Source organism: Scardinius erythrophthalmus, assembly GCF_964197995.2.
Source record: "Scardinius erythrophthalmus genome assembly, chromosome: 18".
In the NCBI taxonomy this organism is placed as follows: domain Eukaryota; kingdom Metazoa; phylum Chordata; class Actinopteri; order Cypriniformes; family Leuciscidae; genus Scardinius; species Scardinius erythrophthalmus.
Window position 1 is genome coordinate 18,522,479 of NC_138238.1, and position 17,335 is coordinate 18,539,813.

The 17,335-nt window shown below is 44.6% G+C and overlaps 1 protein-coding gene across 1 annotated transcript; it reads right to left on the reverse strand.

The window, feature by feature from the left end:
* Nucleotides 1-10,292: 10,292 nt before the first annotated feature.
* foxl3 (forkhead box L3) lies at nucleotides 10,293-11,980 on the reverse strand (the record flags this gene model as incomplete). Its single annotated transcript, XM_081392398.1, has 3 exons — nucleotides 10,293-10,709; nucleotides 11,003-11,171; nucleotides 11,871-11,980. The coding sequence occupies 3 exons, from the start codon at nucleotides 11,978-11,980 to the stop codon at nucleotides 10,293-10,295; spliced, it is 696 nt and encodes a 231-aa protein (XP_081248524.1).
* Between the last annotated feature and the right edge of the window lie 5,355 nt (nucleotides 11,981-17,335).

Consider the following 17,335-nt stretch of genomic DNA (forward strand, 5'->3'; position numbering starts at 1 on the left):
ATGCAAGACGTACTGCTAACAACTCGAGGCAGTTGATGTGCCAATGCAGTTGAGGCCCCGTCCACAGACCTGAAGCTGCATGCCCGTTGTACGTGGCCCCCCAGCCGGTGGTAGAGGCATCTGTGGAGACCACAGAGTGCCTGGACACTTGTTCCAGGGGAACACCTGCCCGCAGGAACGAAGGGTCCGACCACAAGCTGAGAGTTTGGCGACAGTGCGGAGTCACTTGGACCCGGCACGAGCCGCTCTGCCACGCCCATCTCGGGACTCGATTGTGGAGCCAGTGTTGGAGCGGCCTCATATGAAGCAATCCGAGCGGCGTAACCGCGGCTGCAGATGCCATATGCCCCAGGAGCCTCTGAAACAGTTTCAGTGGTGCCGCTGTTCTGCGTTTGAGCGTGCTCACGCAGTTCAACACTGACTGGACACGGGCCTCGGTGAGGCGCGCTGTCATGCTGACCGAGTCCAACTCCATACCGAGAAAAGAGATCCTCTGCCCGGGGGTGAGTTTGCTCTTTTCCCAGTTGACCCGAAGCCCTAGGTGGCTGAGGTGACTGAGCACCATGTCCCTGTGTTCGCACAACTGCTCTCTCGACTGGGCCAGAATAAGCCAGTCGTCGAGGTAGTTGAGGATGCGAACACCACGCTCGCACATGGGAGCAATGGCCGCCTCCGCGACTTTCGTGAAGACGCGGGGCGACAGGGCCAGCCCGAAGGGTAAGACCTTGTACTGATATGCCCGTCCCTCGAACGCAAAGCGGAGAAACGGTCTGTGTCGAGGGAGAATCGAGACATGAAAGTACGCGTCCTTCAGGTCGATCGCTGCAAACCAATCTTGGGGACGGATGCATTTGAAAATGCGTTTCTGCGTAAGCATCTTGAACGGTAGCCTGTGAAGGGACCGGTTCAGGACGCGCAGGTCCAAGATTGGTCGTAACCCACCACCTTTCTTGGGTACAATGAAGTACGGGCTGTAGAAGCCGGTCTTCGTATCGGCTGGAGGGACCGGCTCGATCGCGTCCTTCGCCAGTAGGACTGCGATCTCCGCCCTGAGCACCGGGGCATTGTCCGCCAGAACACGGGTGAACAGGATGCCCCTGAAAGCAGGGGGGCGCCGGGCGAACTGAATCGCATAGCCGAGTCTGATGGTACGGATGAGCCAGCGAGACGGGCTGGGAAGCGTTAACCAGGCTCCCAGAGACCGAGCAAGCGGGACTAACGGCACCACAGACGTACCCGGGGTGGGGCAGCGCGGCGGAATGCAGGGACCCGACTCGGACGGCACAGCGGCCCGAAGTGGGGTCTGAGTGTGTGGTGCAACACATACCTGCTTCCGACGAAGGGCAGAGTGAGTGTGAGGAGGCGACAGCACGTCCGGAACACAGCCACTGCTGCTCGCTGGCGATGGAAGAGGGGCTCGGGAGTGACAAGGCATGGCGGCGTCGTCGACTGCCAAGCGCGCCCTCTTGGGGCCCAGAGGTTTCAGAAATTGCTCTTTTTTTGAAAATGTGGGTACCACTGACCCGTGGGTCAGTGGCGGAACAAAAAGAAAAGGAAACAAAAGATTCTCCGCCCGGCCCTCCACCGGGGGAAGGAGTGGCGCCTTCGCCATCTCCTGAAGAGCAACTTGATCCACCTCTGGGCCGCCCGTCTCAGGGTCGTTTGCACCGTCGCTTGCCTCCTGGTTTGGCAGCGGCCTGGACGGGCGGGGTCGGCTTCCTGCGGCTTGCTCCACGCTGAGGCCTGGATGATGGCTGCTGCTGCTGGGGCTTAGCGGGAGCGGAGGACGCCGCAGAAGGCCGACCACGGCGACGAGTAGACGGAGGGTCTGCGGCCTGCGGACGGGTGGGAGCAGCAGGGGTCCGCCGGGGCAGGATGTGCCGGATGGCCTCCGTCTGCTTCTGTGCGGCCGAGAACTGTTGGGCAAAGCTCTCGACCGCGTCGCCGAACAACCCAACCTGGGAAAGAGGGGCATCCAGGAACCGATATTTATCGGTGTCCCTCATATCCGCCAGGTTGAGCCAAAGGTGGCGTTCCTGGACCACCAGAGTGGACATCGCCTGACCAACCGAACGTGCGGTTTCCTTCGTCGCCCGGAGGGCGAGGTCGGTTGCCACACGGAGCTCCCGGAGGAGCTCTGGGTCAGAACCACCCTCGTTCATGTCCATGAGCGCCTGGGCCTGGTGGACCTGCAAGAGCGCCATGGCATGGAGGGCGGAAGCAGCCTGTCCACAGGCCTTGTAAGCCTTCGCCGTTAGACCGGACGAAAACTTACAGGCCTTGGACGGGAGGCGTGGATTACCCCGCCAAGAGGAAGCGGACGCCGGACACAGCTGCATCGCGACGGCCCGCTCCACTGGGGGGATATCCACATACCCCTTAGCTGCCCCGCCGTCGAGGGTGGCGAGGGGTGAGGAGCCACTAGAACGGCTTCGGGCACTATACGGTGCCTTCCACGTCCTAGAAAGCTCCTCATGCACTTCCGGAAAGAAAGGTACCAATCGAGAAACCAATCGTCCAACCGAGAAGGTTCGGGACGTGGTGGAGGATTCCACGCAAGCCCGACCTTCTCGGCGGCCCGGGAAAGCATAGCAGTCCATTCTGGATCCGGCTCGGACAACGCTACACACCCCGAGGGGGGCAACGCAGCCGAGTCGTCATTTCCAGAGGACAGCTCCCCCTCCGATGCTGCGATCGACATCTGATCGTCAGCTGGAGCCCCAAAGGAAACGGTTGGCCGTTCCGGAGAAGGACCAAGACGTTCACTAAGGAGCCCCAATGGCGACAGCGCTTGTGAGGCGTGAGGGGCCCGCGGAGGATGACTCGACGGGGAAGCCCTCACGGTAATCCTCAGATCACCCTGGTCATGCACCGAAGTAGGTCTATTCTGCGGGGCAGAATAGACACTAGATCGGGGCATAGGCGAGGGGACTGCACCTCCCTTGAGGTAAGCGAGTCTCGATCTAAGCGCTGCGATAGTCATATTCCCGCAATGGGAACATGAACTATCCACAAAAGCTGCCTCAGCGTGTTGAATGCCCAAACACGAGAGGCAACTACTGTGGCCATCTGTTGGCGCCAGGGAACGACGGCATCCAGAAACGCACAAGCGGAATGACATCTTGAAAAAGACGCAGGGTCACGCTTGTGTTGCTCTTTTAGTGAAAACAAAAAAATAGAAAAATAACTCTCTCAGTGCTGAGGCACCCAGGGGTAGCCGCGGTGTGAATGAACACACGGGGAAACGCCCACCGAACCGACACACACACACACAAACACAGAACAATAGTGCTGTGAAAACAGCAGTTGTGAGCTGCAATGCTCGCGGCCACCGCTGATCGCGCCGTCACACCAACACAAGGAGAGTCCTTTCTCGTTTTCAAAGGCAGTCTTTTCCTGTAGAGTTCGGAAGTGAAAGCAAAAGCTCGGCTCCGAAGTGAAAGACAATGTGTGCGTGCGCCCGCTTCCTGTTTATACCCGCGCGGCGGGGCGGGGGCGCGTGACGCGTTCACGCACGCCAACGTTCATTGGCTTATTCTGTAGATACTCGAAGTTGATAGGGCTCTCTGAAGTGATCCCAATTACGTCGTCACGTCGACGTTACGTCGAACGTGAGCGACTGAAAGGGAACCCAGAACAAAACAATTTAGTTATCCTTTTAAAATGTAATAATTCCTTTTGGCAGTTTACTGTTTAAATGAAAACTTGTTCTATTTCTTAAAAATAATGTTTTAATTAGGGGTTCAAGCGCGTGAAACTTTCGTAAATAAATTCTCCCTTAAAAGTGATCGGGCAGACCAAACCGTAAGTTTTAGAGACTTGAAACTTTGAGGGCTGGTAGTACTCACACAGTCTACACCGTCGCCAAGGCTCGCCCCGATCGGCCTGACGGGGGCGCTACAGCAGTCAAAAGTACGAAAACTCCTAAACCGTTAGGCGTATGCTCAAGTCAAGTGTCTTATATCATTGGAATCCTTGGCTCACGATGACCAAAATGCATGCCTCGAATTTGATCGTCGTCCCGTCAAAATTTTTAGGTATTTTGGATTTTTTTGATAAACCTACTTTTGCAAACTAGGTTTTTGGCCCGATCGGAGCCAAACCAGTGCAGCTTGATTCTCTGGAGTCTTGATTGTCAATAATTATCAAAAAATTTGAACTTTTGATTCGTGGTCTCTAAGGGTCACCAAACCGTTGTAAGTGGGAGGAGCCACTTTTACTAAAAAAGCTATAACTCTTGAACAAAACAAGAAATTTTCATCAAACTTCCGCATATCACGAAAAACGTGGTCGGGGGCGGCTAATGAATTTTGAGCAGCTGTCAGACAAGGTTAATGGAGGTCGATCGGAACAAAACTCGCTGGGCCTAGGGGCCTTTGAGAAATTCAAAAGAAATTCAAGCACTCTGTAAAGTCTACTCCAGCACATCCCAAACACTTTCAATGATTTAAGGTCTGGACTCAATTCATGTGTAAAAATGATTCTTCATGCTCTCAACCATTCTTTCACAATGTGAGCCAATTTGACATTGTCATTCTGGACAGTTTGACATAGCCATGTGGGAAGACACATCATGGCAATATTCCAGAATGACAGTTTAAGAAATTAAAAGCCTACACACTCCATCAATTAGAGGCAGGAGAACAAAAACATATAACATTTTATAAACATATTAATCACTGCAGTAATGATCCAATAATAGACAGGCAAACATCTATTCTTAGTCGCAATGGATTCAGTGATTCCTTCTGCGTGTCCGCATTGTGGAAATCATTGGGCTCTACATGGTATTTACAATATAGAAAGTTAGTTGTGTGTGGATTATTTATTGTTGTGTTATAAAGTTAGAACCATTAGAAAGAAGGATATAGGCTACGATTAAAAGAGCCCCCCTCTCCATTGAATAGATTGTTTCAGCGACACACAGTATGACAGTAGGCTATTTCAGAAATGCAAATCGTACGCAAAATTGAAACCGGTATAGCCTACCAGTTGAACCAGTATACCACCCAGCACTATAGATTTAACGTTAAAATGTAGTTCACTGTTATTATTTTATTTTTAAAAATGTAGTGCTGTTATACTTTTATTTTGAACCATTTAGCCATTTTATTAAGATTTTAAATTGTTGAGCTAAGCTCTGAATCATATTTAATTTTAATTTTTGAAGTTCCGGCCAATCAGAACTTCTGCTATAGCAAAAAAATAAATATTTTCCTCATATTTTGATGGTTTAATATTGAACTTGGGTCATTAAAATAGATTACAATCGAAAACATCCATTTTCAATCATAATAATATTTCACTATACCGTTTTACTATATTTTTGATCAAATAAATACAAATAAATCGTGGTGAAACTCCAAACTTTTGAACCGTTCAAAACACAGACAGCCTAGAAAAGGCTGGAGAAGGAGAAGGAAGAAGAGATAACCTGTTTCAGACTACTAAAACATCTAGTTTGAATGAAAGTACCACTTTCAGCAGGAAATGATCTCAAACAGAAGTGAGTGAAGAGCAGCTCAAGATCTAAAAGGTGAGTGTCTTTATCATAACCACCTTATTTCATGAGTATTAATTACGTGACTGCCAGTGAAGGAGTTACGCTGTTTCTCGTAAACCCTTGAAGACAACAATCCTCTGTGCATGTGGACAAATTTGACCACAATTTAGAGGAAATGATGCAAGCACCAATGAGAATCAGGCTCGCGTGGCACATTCCTGACTAAGGGTTAAAATGACTTAGAAAGGCTGTAGTAGTAAACACTCACAACAAGTGCATGAACACTTTCATCTAGGGCAATAGAAATGAATTATTTCCTGATCAAAGTGCAACGGCCCATTAACGTGTTCGCTTTTTGAGCTCTGTAATTAATGTGATAACCTCAATGCCTCAAATGACTAAGTATTGCATTTAAAACATGGCTTGATAATCATGGCTTTGTATTGATAGAAATGCATGTATGATGACTGTACATTATTATGACATGGCCTGTTCAGTTTATGCTCTCCTGTGAATTTTTAGGTATTTAGAGATGATGTTGATTACCACAAAATATTTTGATCGCTACATTTGCAAACATGATAATATACAGTATATAAAAAAATCTTACATTTAAAGGGATAGTTCACCCAAAAATGAAAATGCTGTCATCATTTACTCACCCTCGTGTTGTTCCAAACCTGTATGATTTCCTTTCTTCTGCTGAACACAAAAGAAGATATTTTAAAGAAGGTTGGTAATTAAACAGTTGCTAGTCCCCATTGACTTCCATAGTATTTTTTTTCCTACTATGGAAGTCAATGGGGTCCATCAGTCGTTTGGTTACCGACTTTTTTTCTTTTGTGTTCAGCAGAAGAAAGAAAGTCATACAGGTTTGGAACAACATGAGGGTGACGGGTGAGTAAATGATGACAGCATTTTCATTTTTGGGTGAACTATCCCTTTAACTGGTGTCAGTCCAAAACATACAGTAGCAAACCTCATAACCCGTAGTTATTTAAAGAGCTCTCTTTAGCTTCCAGGTTATTCAGAAGCATATGTGCACATCCAGATTGGGAGTTATTCAATGAACGCTACATCCTTAGCTAAAAATCACACCTTAAGGAAATCATGATTGTTAATCAGGGACTTATTATTGCATTATAAGTATTTCTTAAAGGCTTCATCGCTATCTTGTTTTTGTAATAATTTCCTGGCCAAAATCCAATTTTAAAACAGGGGAAAAGGCAATGAAAGCTAAACATTTTGAGCAAATTAGCTGTTTATGTTTATTATATGGGTGCTATTATCGTTGCACATCACTGATTTCCCAATTTCCTCGTTCAGTGCTGTTTACCTAGCCCTAAGCCTTTCATTTCACCTCGCTGACAACGCTTCAGTATAACGCAATAAATATATGCACAAAAAGAGGGTTTATTTACAAATATAAGAGGGAAAGATACAATTTTTTATCTCAAGATCTGTACGACAACAGACAAGGCAAGTGAACAACACCGTCACAATATTCCAGAGACACATTAATCTATGAAGTGTAAACTGGTTTTAATTAAAAAGCAAATCAAAAATGAGCGTTTACTCCTTAAACTACCATTAATCCGTACGCCATGGCAGGGTAAAGGAATGCAGCCAGAGCTTTGAGGTTTTTTTTAGGAGGGGTGGGGGTGGGGGGTGTCTTGGGCCTTTTAAGATCAAGCCTCGAAGCACTTTATGCTAAGTTAATTTACCCAAATATATCCACACCAGAGAACGCAACATCAACAATGCTGTTAATAGAAACCTGCTGATCCATAACACTTTTAGAGTTAGATGTTCACTGGGGGCAGTGCAATATTTACCTTAATATCAGTGATCGATCAGAGGATTTGCAAGCCGGCATAAGGCGTTTAATTATAATTGCATCAGGATAGGTGTTGTAGTGGCAGCAGGATTTGAATAAGGTCACATCTCTGGCTAACCTTGCAAGTGTAATGCTATATTAAATGCCACTCATGTTAAGTGTGTTGAAACCTTTCTGATGCAGTCACTCCGTAATATAAAGGTTAAATTGAAAAATGTCCCCTCCTGAGCACAATGCAAGCCATGATTGATACACCTTAGAAGGAAAATAAATGTTAACAGGCTTCCCGTTCTAAACTCCCAGCTTCATGAGTGATATGTATTCTAATAGAGTGTTTGGATCGCATTAGTCGGACTTCGTATAAATGGGAAAAGGTCAGTCAGAGAGATTAGGGAGATTTGGAGAAGGTTAGACTGCACTTGTCTGACAGTTTGCTAATATTCAGTTATGTCTATTCAAATATGCCAAATGCATTTCTATACCATTAAGGAACATTTTCATGGCATGTGAAATTGACTTTCTACAGGCCTACATATACATATACATACATATACATACATATGAAGAGTTCAGATGCAAAAGCCTCTAAGTGCCATCTGAAATTTTCTTCTAGAATGATCATTTTTATCAAACTCGTATATTTAAGTTCAGTAATTTCACTTAAATGGCAATAAAAATTACCTATGAATTGTCATTTAAGTGAAATTACTGAACTTAAATATACAAGCTTGATAAAAATGATCCTTCTAGAAGAAAATTTCAGATGGCACTTATGTATGTATATGTATGTAGGCCTGAAGAAAGTCCAATCTATATATATATATATTGAAAATAGAAATGCGTGTATATATATATAATATAAATAGGACATAAAAGGAATCACTATTATTAAAGCTGGCTGGGATGTAGAGTTATTTATTTATAACCTGTTTTTGTTTAATCATAATTATAACATTTAACAATTTGTTTTAAACTATTTTAATGTCAGAATAACTGTTTGTTAGGAGATTACAACATATACAGTATAGAATATTTTCTCAAATCTTGAATAATGAATGTTGGTGACTGGAAGAAATGAGGCCTTATATTCAATAATTACTGCTTTATTGCCTTATATTGGCATTTAAACAATATTTCATAGATCTATGCATTGCTCTATAAACCTACTAATTTAGCAGATGCTATGGTATATAATATACTGTATATATATATATATATATATATATATATGAATGAAGAGTTCAGATGCAAAAACCTCTAAATGCCATCTGAAATTTCCTCCTAGAATGATCATTTTTATCAAGCTTGTATATTTAAGTTCAATAATTTCACTTAAATGGCAATTAATAGGTCATTTTCATTGCCATTTAAGTGAAATTACTGAACTTAAATATATGAGCTTGATAAAAATGATCATTCTAGGAGGAAATTTCAGATGGCATTTAGAGGTTTTTGCATCTGAACTCTTCATATATATATATATATATATATATATATATATATATATATATATATATATATATATATATATATATATATATATATACAAGCAGGTTGATTTGAACTAAAAACGAATGACCAAACCAAATTATGTGATACTGCAATTGAATCAGCCAAACAATTAGGACTGATAATAGTGTAGCACATCTCACTTTTTTCCTTTGAAAAACTCTCCTTCTTATATCATCTTTGTACAAAGTTTAAAGATGCTTTAAAATAAACAGATTCCCAAATAAACCATCAAAAGCTTAATAACACCCTGGGGAGGGCTTTAGATATGGAGGCCTCTGGTTTTGCCCAGGGGAGCATATTCTCAGTCTATCAGTGATTGATACGGATCACAGACTGTCAAGGGCCAATGATACACATTATAAACAACATATGTAAACAATAGAGTCGTTCAGCAGTTGTGCAGTGAGCAGGGAATGCTGATTACACTAACCTCATGTTAGCGCATTTGTTTGCAAACACTTCACTAACAGCAAACCCTTGTCCTCAACACCAACACACCTCATGAGATTTGTAATTAATATTTGTAATTTGTACTAAATTGTGAGTTATGTATTGCTAACACTTTACAGTAAGGTCGCATCAGTTAACGTTAGTTAATTCATTATTCAACAATGCATTTGTTACAGCATTTATTCATTTTGTTAACGTCAGTTAATAAAATACAACTGTGCTTGTTCAGGTCCATTAAATAATGTTACACTTACACTACACTAGGTTACACTTTATTTTAAGGTGTCCTTGTTACAGTATAATTATACATTTAAGTACTGAGTAATATTAATTAACAACATGAATGTGTAACGACTGTAAAATAGTGTCCTGGTATGTAACTATGTAACTATAAATTAGGCATAATCACATGCAACACACTCTAAACCAAATCCTAACCCATAGTAAGTAACATTACTCATACTTAAATGTATAATTACACTGTAACCAGGACACCTTAAAAGAAAGTGTAAACCAATAATGCATTAGTAAATGTTAAAATTAACATTAACTGAGATTAATGAAGTATTTTCCATGTTATTAAAACATTTTATGTTAACTTATGTTAACAAATGGAACCTTAGTGTAAAGTGTTACTTGTTTGACATGAGCAGTCTAATTGATTGATTTCATCAAAATCAGCTGTCTATGCTTTCAAAAATTCATTGCGATATTCGAAGTGACCTTTTCAAAGTGAGCATACTGTATATATGTATACTCAAAATCCTATTATTAATCATTAAATAATTCATAAGTTACATTCTTATTTAACAGCTTTGCTAACATGAGCGACAGCAGACTTACTGACGAGAGCACTAGCACACAATAAACTGCATGTGCCTATATTGACGAGCCAATTTGCATTATGGGAAGAACTTTTTGCACACTATTGAAGCTTAATTTGTCTTTTTCAGGTATTTACTGAATCTGTTCTGCCTCCTATGGTTTAGGTTACATGGTCCAGAAGTGTAGATTGAGATGTTGTGGCTCCAGGTGGTGGATCACAGCTCCAGCTATACTGTTAGGGGCTCTGAACCCTGGCAGAGGGTCCGGCGTGGACAGAATGTAGTCAATGCTGAATTTGATCTCAGGCTCAGGTTTGCTGAGGGGTGGGTTGTTTTGGGCCGGTCTGTGACTGGTGTTCACGGGGCAGAACGAATCTGATTCTGTGGATCTTACTGCGACGCCCTGATGAGTGTCCGTGGCAACAAAGGTTTCGGCTGGCTCCTTCAGGCCCATTTTTATGTTGCGTCTGCGACGCCGACGACGGAAGTTGCCATTTTCAAAGAGGTCCAGCATGGACTCGCAGCCCGTGGCGAACGTCCAGTAATTACCTTTTCCTTTCTCGTTACCTTCCGTACGGGGCACCTGAGGAAAACAAATAATCAGCAGCCAGTTACAGCAAACCCCTAAAGTTAAGAAAACCATTAGTAATAATGCCCTTACAATTATAACTATGGGGTTTCTTTACTTTTTCTTAAAACGTTTGTTGACTTCAGAACTTCCAGTCATGCCTGGTTGCACAGCATAACAAAACAATCTGGTTATATTTGTATAATGAAAATTGTTCATCCACTTAGTGTTTTTTTTTTTTTTTTTTTTTTTATCTAGGTACTTTACGCTTACATTTTAGCATACACATCCAGCCTCCATCCTCATACCTTTATGAAGCAGCTGTTTAGAGAGAGGTTATGCCGAATTGAGTTTTGCCAAGCCCTCTGGTTGGATCTGTAATAAGGAAATCTCTTCATGATGAACTCGTAGATTCCAGATAGGGTAACTTTGTTCTCTGGGCTCTGCTGTATAGCCATCGCTATTAGTGCAATGTAACTAATAGAGAGACAGAAAACGCATGTTAGCGAAGATTTGTCCTTTTAAAGAGGCTTGTATGCCCTAATTTAAGGGATATATGCTCGTTTGTAATCATTCACACACACACACACACACACACACACACACACACACACACACACACACACACACACACAAATAATTAATAAAAAATAAGAATATAATAAGCTTTAAATGTTCTGAAACACTTATTATTCTTGCTAACATTGCAAAAGCTTTATTGCAAGTCTTCACTGATCTAGACAACAGCATAAACTTATTGTCATAATTTCATAAAAAAATACTGAAATTATAATTACTACATATTGTTTTCATTTTACATAGCTGATACATTATAACTTTTAAAATGTTTCATATAAATAATATAATATAATAAACTTTCATATTTATTATATATATATAAGTAATGAATGATTCATTCATTACTTATAAATATATAATAAATATCATTACCCTCTGTAATGCTCAACACCATTCGCCACATTAAGAAATAGAATTTGAAATATAAAATAATAAAACAATGCAAGATAAAACAATAATTTAAAATATCAACAACTTTTACAACAATGTATTTAACTTAACATAAAATGATTGTAAAAGTGCTAAAATATATTTTTTACTGATATAGCAAAAAAATATTATTAATACTACTAATAATAAATAATAATAATGAAATACCTGTAAGCCGGACGACACACTTTCTTCTCTTCATCTGTGGCACAAGAGGGATATCCTTCTCCATCATAGTTAAAACAGTTATAAGGATATTGCGAGCTGTCAAACATCATCAGACGTCCAGGGTGGAAAGCCTTTGTGATTTATAATAATAATAAAAAAGGCTCTAGCTGGCCAAGATAAACGAAGCAGCTCTCATGAGAAGTGTGTGTGTATGTGTGTAGTGTAAGTGACCGGCTGCTACTCAGATGCTCTTGTAATGGGCGTACATGACTGGAACTACTGTAAACGTCTGAACCCGGGGCGTGATCAACAAACTCCAGTCACTCATTCACTCTTTGATTCTGGGTGGTCCAGTCCTACTCGGGATTGGATGTTTTGTTTTGTCGTGTTTCTTTTTATAGTCTGACCCTCTTAACTATAATTGAACGACGAATGAAACATTAACAAACATGTTTCTCGTGTCTTTAGTCTTAACTCTTTCAGTTTGTTTGTGTTCCTCTCACAAAGTTGTGGCCCCTTGAATCACATATCTCTCGGCACTAACTCTTGGCTTCTGTAGATGCAATCTATAATGCGACATAATAGCCATAAATTGTGTTTCCGTGACTAAAAAGGGGATGTGTGTTCAAAAGAACATTAAGTGGCGTATGAAGGACTGAGAAACACGAGCAAACAGCCCGCGGCGCGAGATGTCGGTGTGTGGCCTGAGATCGATCTCGATTCTCGCTGCCATGTTTGAACACGGACAAAAATCGTTGTTTTGCTTTTGTTATTAGTCTACGCTTTGTTAAAAGTTGGCCGTGATTTGATATTTTAGCAGGTGATAATTAAACAGTCAATGATTTAAGTCCAGTTGTTTTGCGTTGTAACGATCACACAGATATTCGCGCTCATGTGGCGTTTCCTGTCAGACTCTGAGTGCACAGAGAGTGCGATCTGATAACGTTCCCTGCGGAATCCCGGTCCGTTCCCATGACGCCGTTTCCTCTGCTGGACCGTCTGCGGCTGCTCTGATTACTGCAGTCCCTGTCCCCCCAGACCAGACCAGACCAGACCATTACTGCACCAGCACAACAACACTGTGCATCAGGGACAGGTCAGCCATTAGCCAGGGCTTGAGGCAAAACTGCCCCAGATATTTAAAATGTTTGTTGTATCAAATGTTATAGGCGTATGCTATAATAACATTCGATATATTTCATTTACATATGCCTTTGGATTTTTGCCACTGAATACACTGATATGCAGCTGTCAGAGACTTTTAACGTGTTTAGGCGTTTAAAGCCTTATTTAAACGGATAGTTCACCCCCCCCCCCCAACATTTAAATTTTGTCATCACTTACTCACCCTCATACGGAAGCCTTAAGAGGCCATGGATTATAATGTTTTTCTATTTTGTTTTCTCGTGATGACGACTTAAATTTCTCGTGATCTCGAGATAACAAATGTTGTTATCTCGAGATCACGAGAAAATTAAGTCGTCATCACGAGAAAACAAGATAGAAATAATCCATGGCCTCTTAGGGCTTCCGTACCCTCAAGTTGTTCCAAACCTGTAGGAGTTTCTATTTTCTAACACTAAAAAAATATATTTTAAAGGATGTTTAAACTGAACCAGACCGTTGACGGCACCCATTGACTCCCATAGTATATAAAATTTGGTAACACTTTATTAGTGTCCTTGTTACATGTACTAACAGTAAATTATGCATAATTACATAAAACTAACCCTCAAACAAATCCTAATCCTACCCTAACCCTACAGTAAGTACATGTAGTTGCTTAATATTACTCAGTACTTAAATATATAATTACACTGTAACAATGACACCTTAAAATAAAGTATAACCTAATATTTTATAACATTTTATTTTTTTTGGTACTATAGAAGTCAATGACAGTCAACTGTTTGATTACAAACATTCTTCAAAATATCTTATTTTGTGTCCAACAGAAAAAAGAAACTCATTCAGGTATTAAACAACTTGATGGTTAGTAAATAATGACATTTTTGGGTGAACTAACACTTTAAATTACAAAATCTACATGAAATACATTTATGTAAATGTTTTATTGCATTACTGTTTATCATTATCAGCTCCTTTTTAGCTCCTTTGAAAGTTTATTCTATAATTAAGTCATACTTGTTATGAATAAAAATGTATTTTAAAGAATACCTTGATGTTTCCTTAACATTCTTTAATATTATTTGACATCTGTAGAGGTTCTCTTACGAGAGTCCTCTCGTACTGCGTTTTATCAAAACGCTACGGGAAAAGTCTCTTTTCACGAAACACTGAAGCAAAAAATTATCCTTTAATTTTCATATATGTAAAACGCGTTGCGGCAGCAGCAGACAGCTATGGCGAGACGGCTTGCTCGCTCATTGGCTGCTCTGCGGCAACTGCTTAAGCCAATCGAGCGAGGCCTGGGATGACATCAGGCCAATGAGGGCGCTTCGCGCCCTCCTCGCCACTTCCCGCCGAAACGGGCGTGGCTTACCTCAATAAAAGGAGCTCGAGAAGGCTGACTCACTTGATTTTAATCTCTTCAGCGAAGCGCACGCATCGCTGGATCACGGAAGCAGCGTCGTTGAGGCAAGCACATCAGCGGGACGAGCCCTCGAAGCCGCTGGCCAACGCCGCCTTCTACAGCCGTACCTGCTGCGCTTTCCGACGCCTATATCCTTTTCATATTATTGCTTTTCTGTGTGTGTGTGTGTGTGTGTTCTTCGCAACACTCACCCCTAAGAGAGCTGCGTCTTTTTCAAGATGCCTTCCTGCGGCTCGTGCCGAGCCCCACTCACCGAGGGAGACAAGCACGTCATCTGTGTTTCCTGCCTGGGTGAGGACCATGCAGCGCTCGCGCTCGCTGACGGCGGATGCCCTCACTGCGAGCTTTTGCCGATGGTGACTCTGAGGACTCGCCTGGCATCCTTTTCCAAGCCTGCATTCACCGCCGCGATGCCGCGCCGTAAAAAGCGCCGCTCGCAGCGGGTCCCGGAACCCGCTCCAGCCCGACCAAGCTCGCCGGTTCGCCCGCCAGCTTCTCCGGCCTCTCTCGAATCACTTCCTGATGCTCAGCGCCCGCAGTCTGCCGCCGCTTCATCAGAGGAAGTCGGTTCAGAGGCCGCGTCGGGGGAGAAGGATTCCTGCTCTCTGCTAGCTTCAGGCAGCGAGGATTGGGCGAGCTTTGAGGATCTCGCGCCCCCTGCCCGCAAGCCCTCAACGAGAGCCAACATTGAGACGGAGCTCATGCGGGTACTCGCACTGGCCGCGGCGAGCCTCGGCCTCGAGTGGTCTGCACCGGAGCCCCCCTCTCGAACCCGGCTGGATGGTAGTTTCCTCCCTGGTGAGCGCACTTCTCCGGAATCTAAGCCCGCTCCTTTTCTTCCTGAGTTACACGAAGAAGTTGCGAAGGCTTGGAACGCGCCCTACTCTGCGCGGACGCGCTCATCTGTGTCACCCGCGTTTTCCTCTCTGGATAATGCCAGTGACCGAGGCTACCTCTCTCTTCCGCCGGTGGAACAGGCGATAGCGACCCACCTTTGCCCGCCCTCTGCTGGACGGCGGACTAAACCGGTGTTGCCTTCCAAAGCCTGCCGCATGACGTCGACGCTGCTCGCGCGAATCTTCTCCGCCGCTGGGCAGGCCGCGTCATCGCTACACACCATGGCTACGCTGCAGATTTACCAGGGTGATCTCCTCCGTAAGCTGGACGAGATGGGACCTGACGCTATCTGCATCGCGGACCTAAGGAGCGCTTCAGATCTCACGCTCCGAGCTACTAAAGCCGCCGCACAAGCCATAGGACGGTGTATGGCTTCCGCCACTGTCGCTGAGAGGCACTTATGGCTGACGCTCACGGAGATGGCCGATTCCGAGCGCACTGCGTTTCTCGATGCCCCGCTGTCTTCCACCGGCCTTTTTGGTTCTTCTCTCTCCGAGTTCGTGGAGAGATTTACCGAGGCCCAGAAAGCGTCTCAAGCCTTCAAGCACTTCCTACCGAAGCGCTCCGGTTCTGCAGCGGCTCGTGACAAACGGACCCCGCGGAGCTCTCAGCCTCAGCCCCCGCCTTCGGCCGCCTCTTCGCAGCAGCCACAACAGCGCAGCTCGAGGCCCCGCTCTCGGTCCAGCGCCCGGCGCCCCTCTTCGCGCGGGCCGCGATCGAGGGTTGTGGTAAAACCAGAAGTGCCGAAGAAGTCCTAGCAAGCCTGGGAAAGCGCAGGTGTGTGAGTCCCGTTGCGGCCGGCCTCCCACCCAAGCGCCCCGCTGTTTCAGTCCCAAGGTTTGCGACTGTTCCAGTGTTTTCTGCAGAGAGCAAGCCTGCACTGCCACCCGCTTGCCTGCACGCAAAAGCCGTTCTCACGGCTACCCAGATAAATCTCGAAAAGAGTGTGTTTTCTGGTGTCCCGGCCACGGCCGATGGTGCTATAAATGTAGTCTCGATGCCCACTCCTCAGTGCCCATCACTACACATAAGCACAGCCCTACACGTAGGGCCCGCGCACATAAAATCGACTCAGGTCGGTTGCGCTTCCAGCATAGTGAGAGTGCCCACTTCCCAGTGCCCACGAACACTATGTCTAACACATCACAGGCTCTCTGTAAAAACGAGAACTGTGAGCGCGCGCTCTGCTCAGGCAGACGCCGCGCCCAAAGCAGTAAATGTGCCCGCTCCCAGCCCACATCTACTCGCTCACATGGGTCCTATGAGACTTTCTCAGTCCTCCCTCACTCAGCCAAGCACTGTAGTAAGGTCGAGGACGAGCGTCTCGCCCGCTGTATTAAGCGCGCGCCCCGCCTCAAATGCCACAGGCATAACGCCTATGTTTGTATCCCCCGAAGCACCTCTGTCGCACGGCGATCAGAGCGCGCTCCGTATCCAGCCCCTAGCCAGCCATGCAGAAGCATGGGCAGCGCTCCCAGGGGTTTCGGACTGGGTGCTAGGCATTATAAAGAGAGGCTTCTCGCTACAGTTTTGTCGACGCCCTCCCCGCTTCATAGCGCGCGTCGAAACTACGGTCTCGTTGGAAGTAGCTCACCTACTTCGAGCCGAAATATCAAAACTGATAAGCAAAGGGGCGATAGAGCGTGTTCCCCCAGCTCTAAGCGAAGGAGGGCTATACAGCAGATACTTTCTAGTCCCCAAAAAGGACGGCGGTATCAGACCCATACTGGATCTAAGACGGTTGAACAGAGTATTGGTGAAACGCAGTTTCAAAATGCTCACAACCAGCAAAATTCTCGCGCATGTTCGCCGAGAAGACTGGTTCATGTCAATAGATCTGAAGGACGCGTATTTTCAAATACAAATAGCGTCACACCACAGGCGATACTTGAGATTCGCCTTCGAGGGTCAGACATACCAGTATACAGTCCTGCCATTCGGCTTGTCCCTAGCACCCCGTACATTTACGAAATGCATGGACGCAGCGCTCGCTCCTCTCAGACTCAGAGGCATG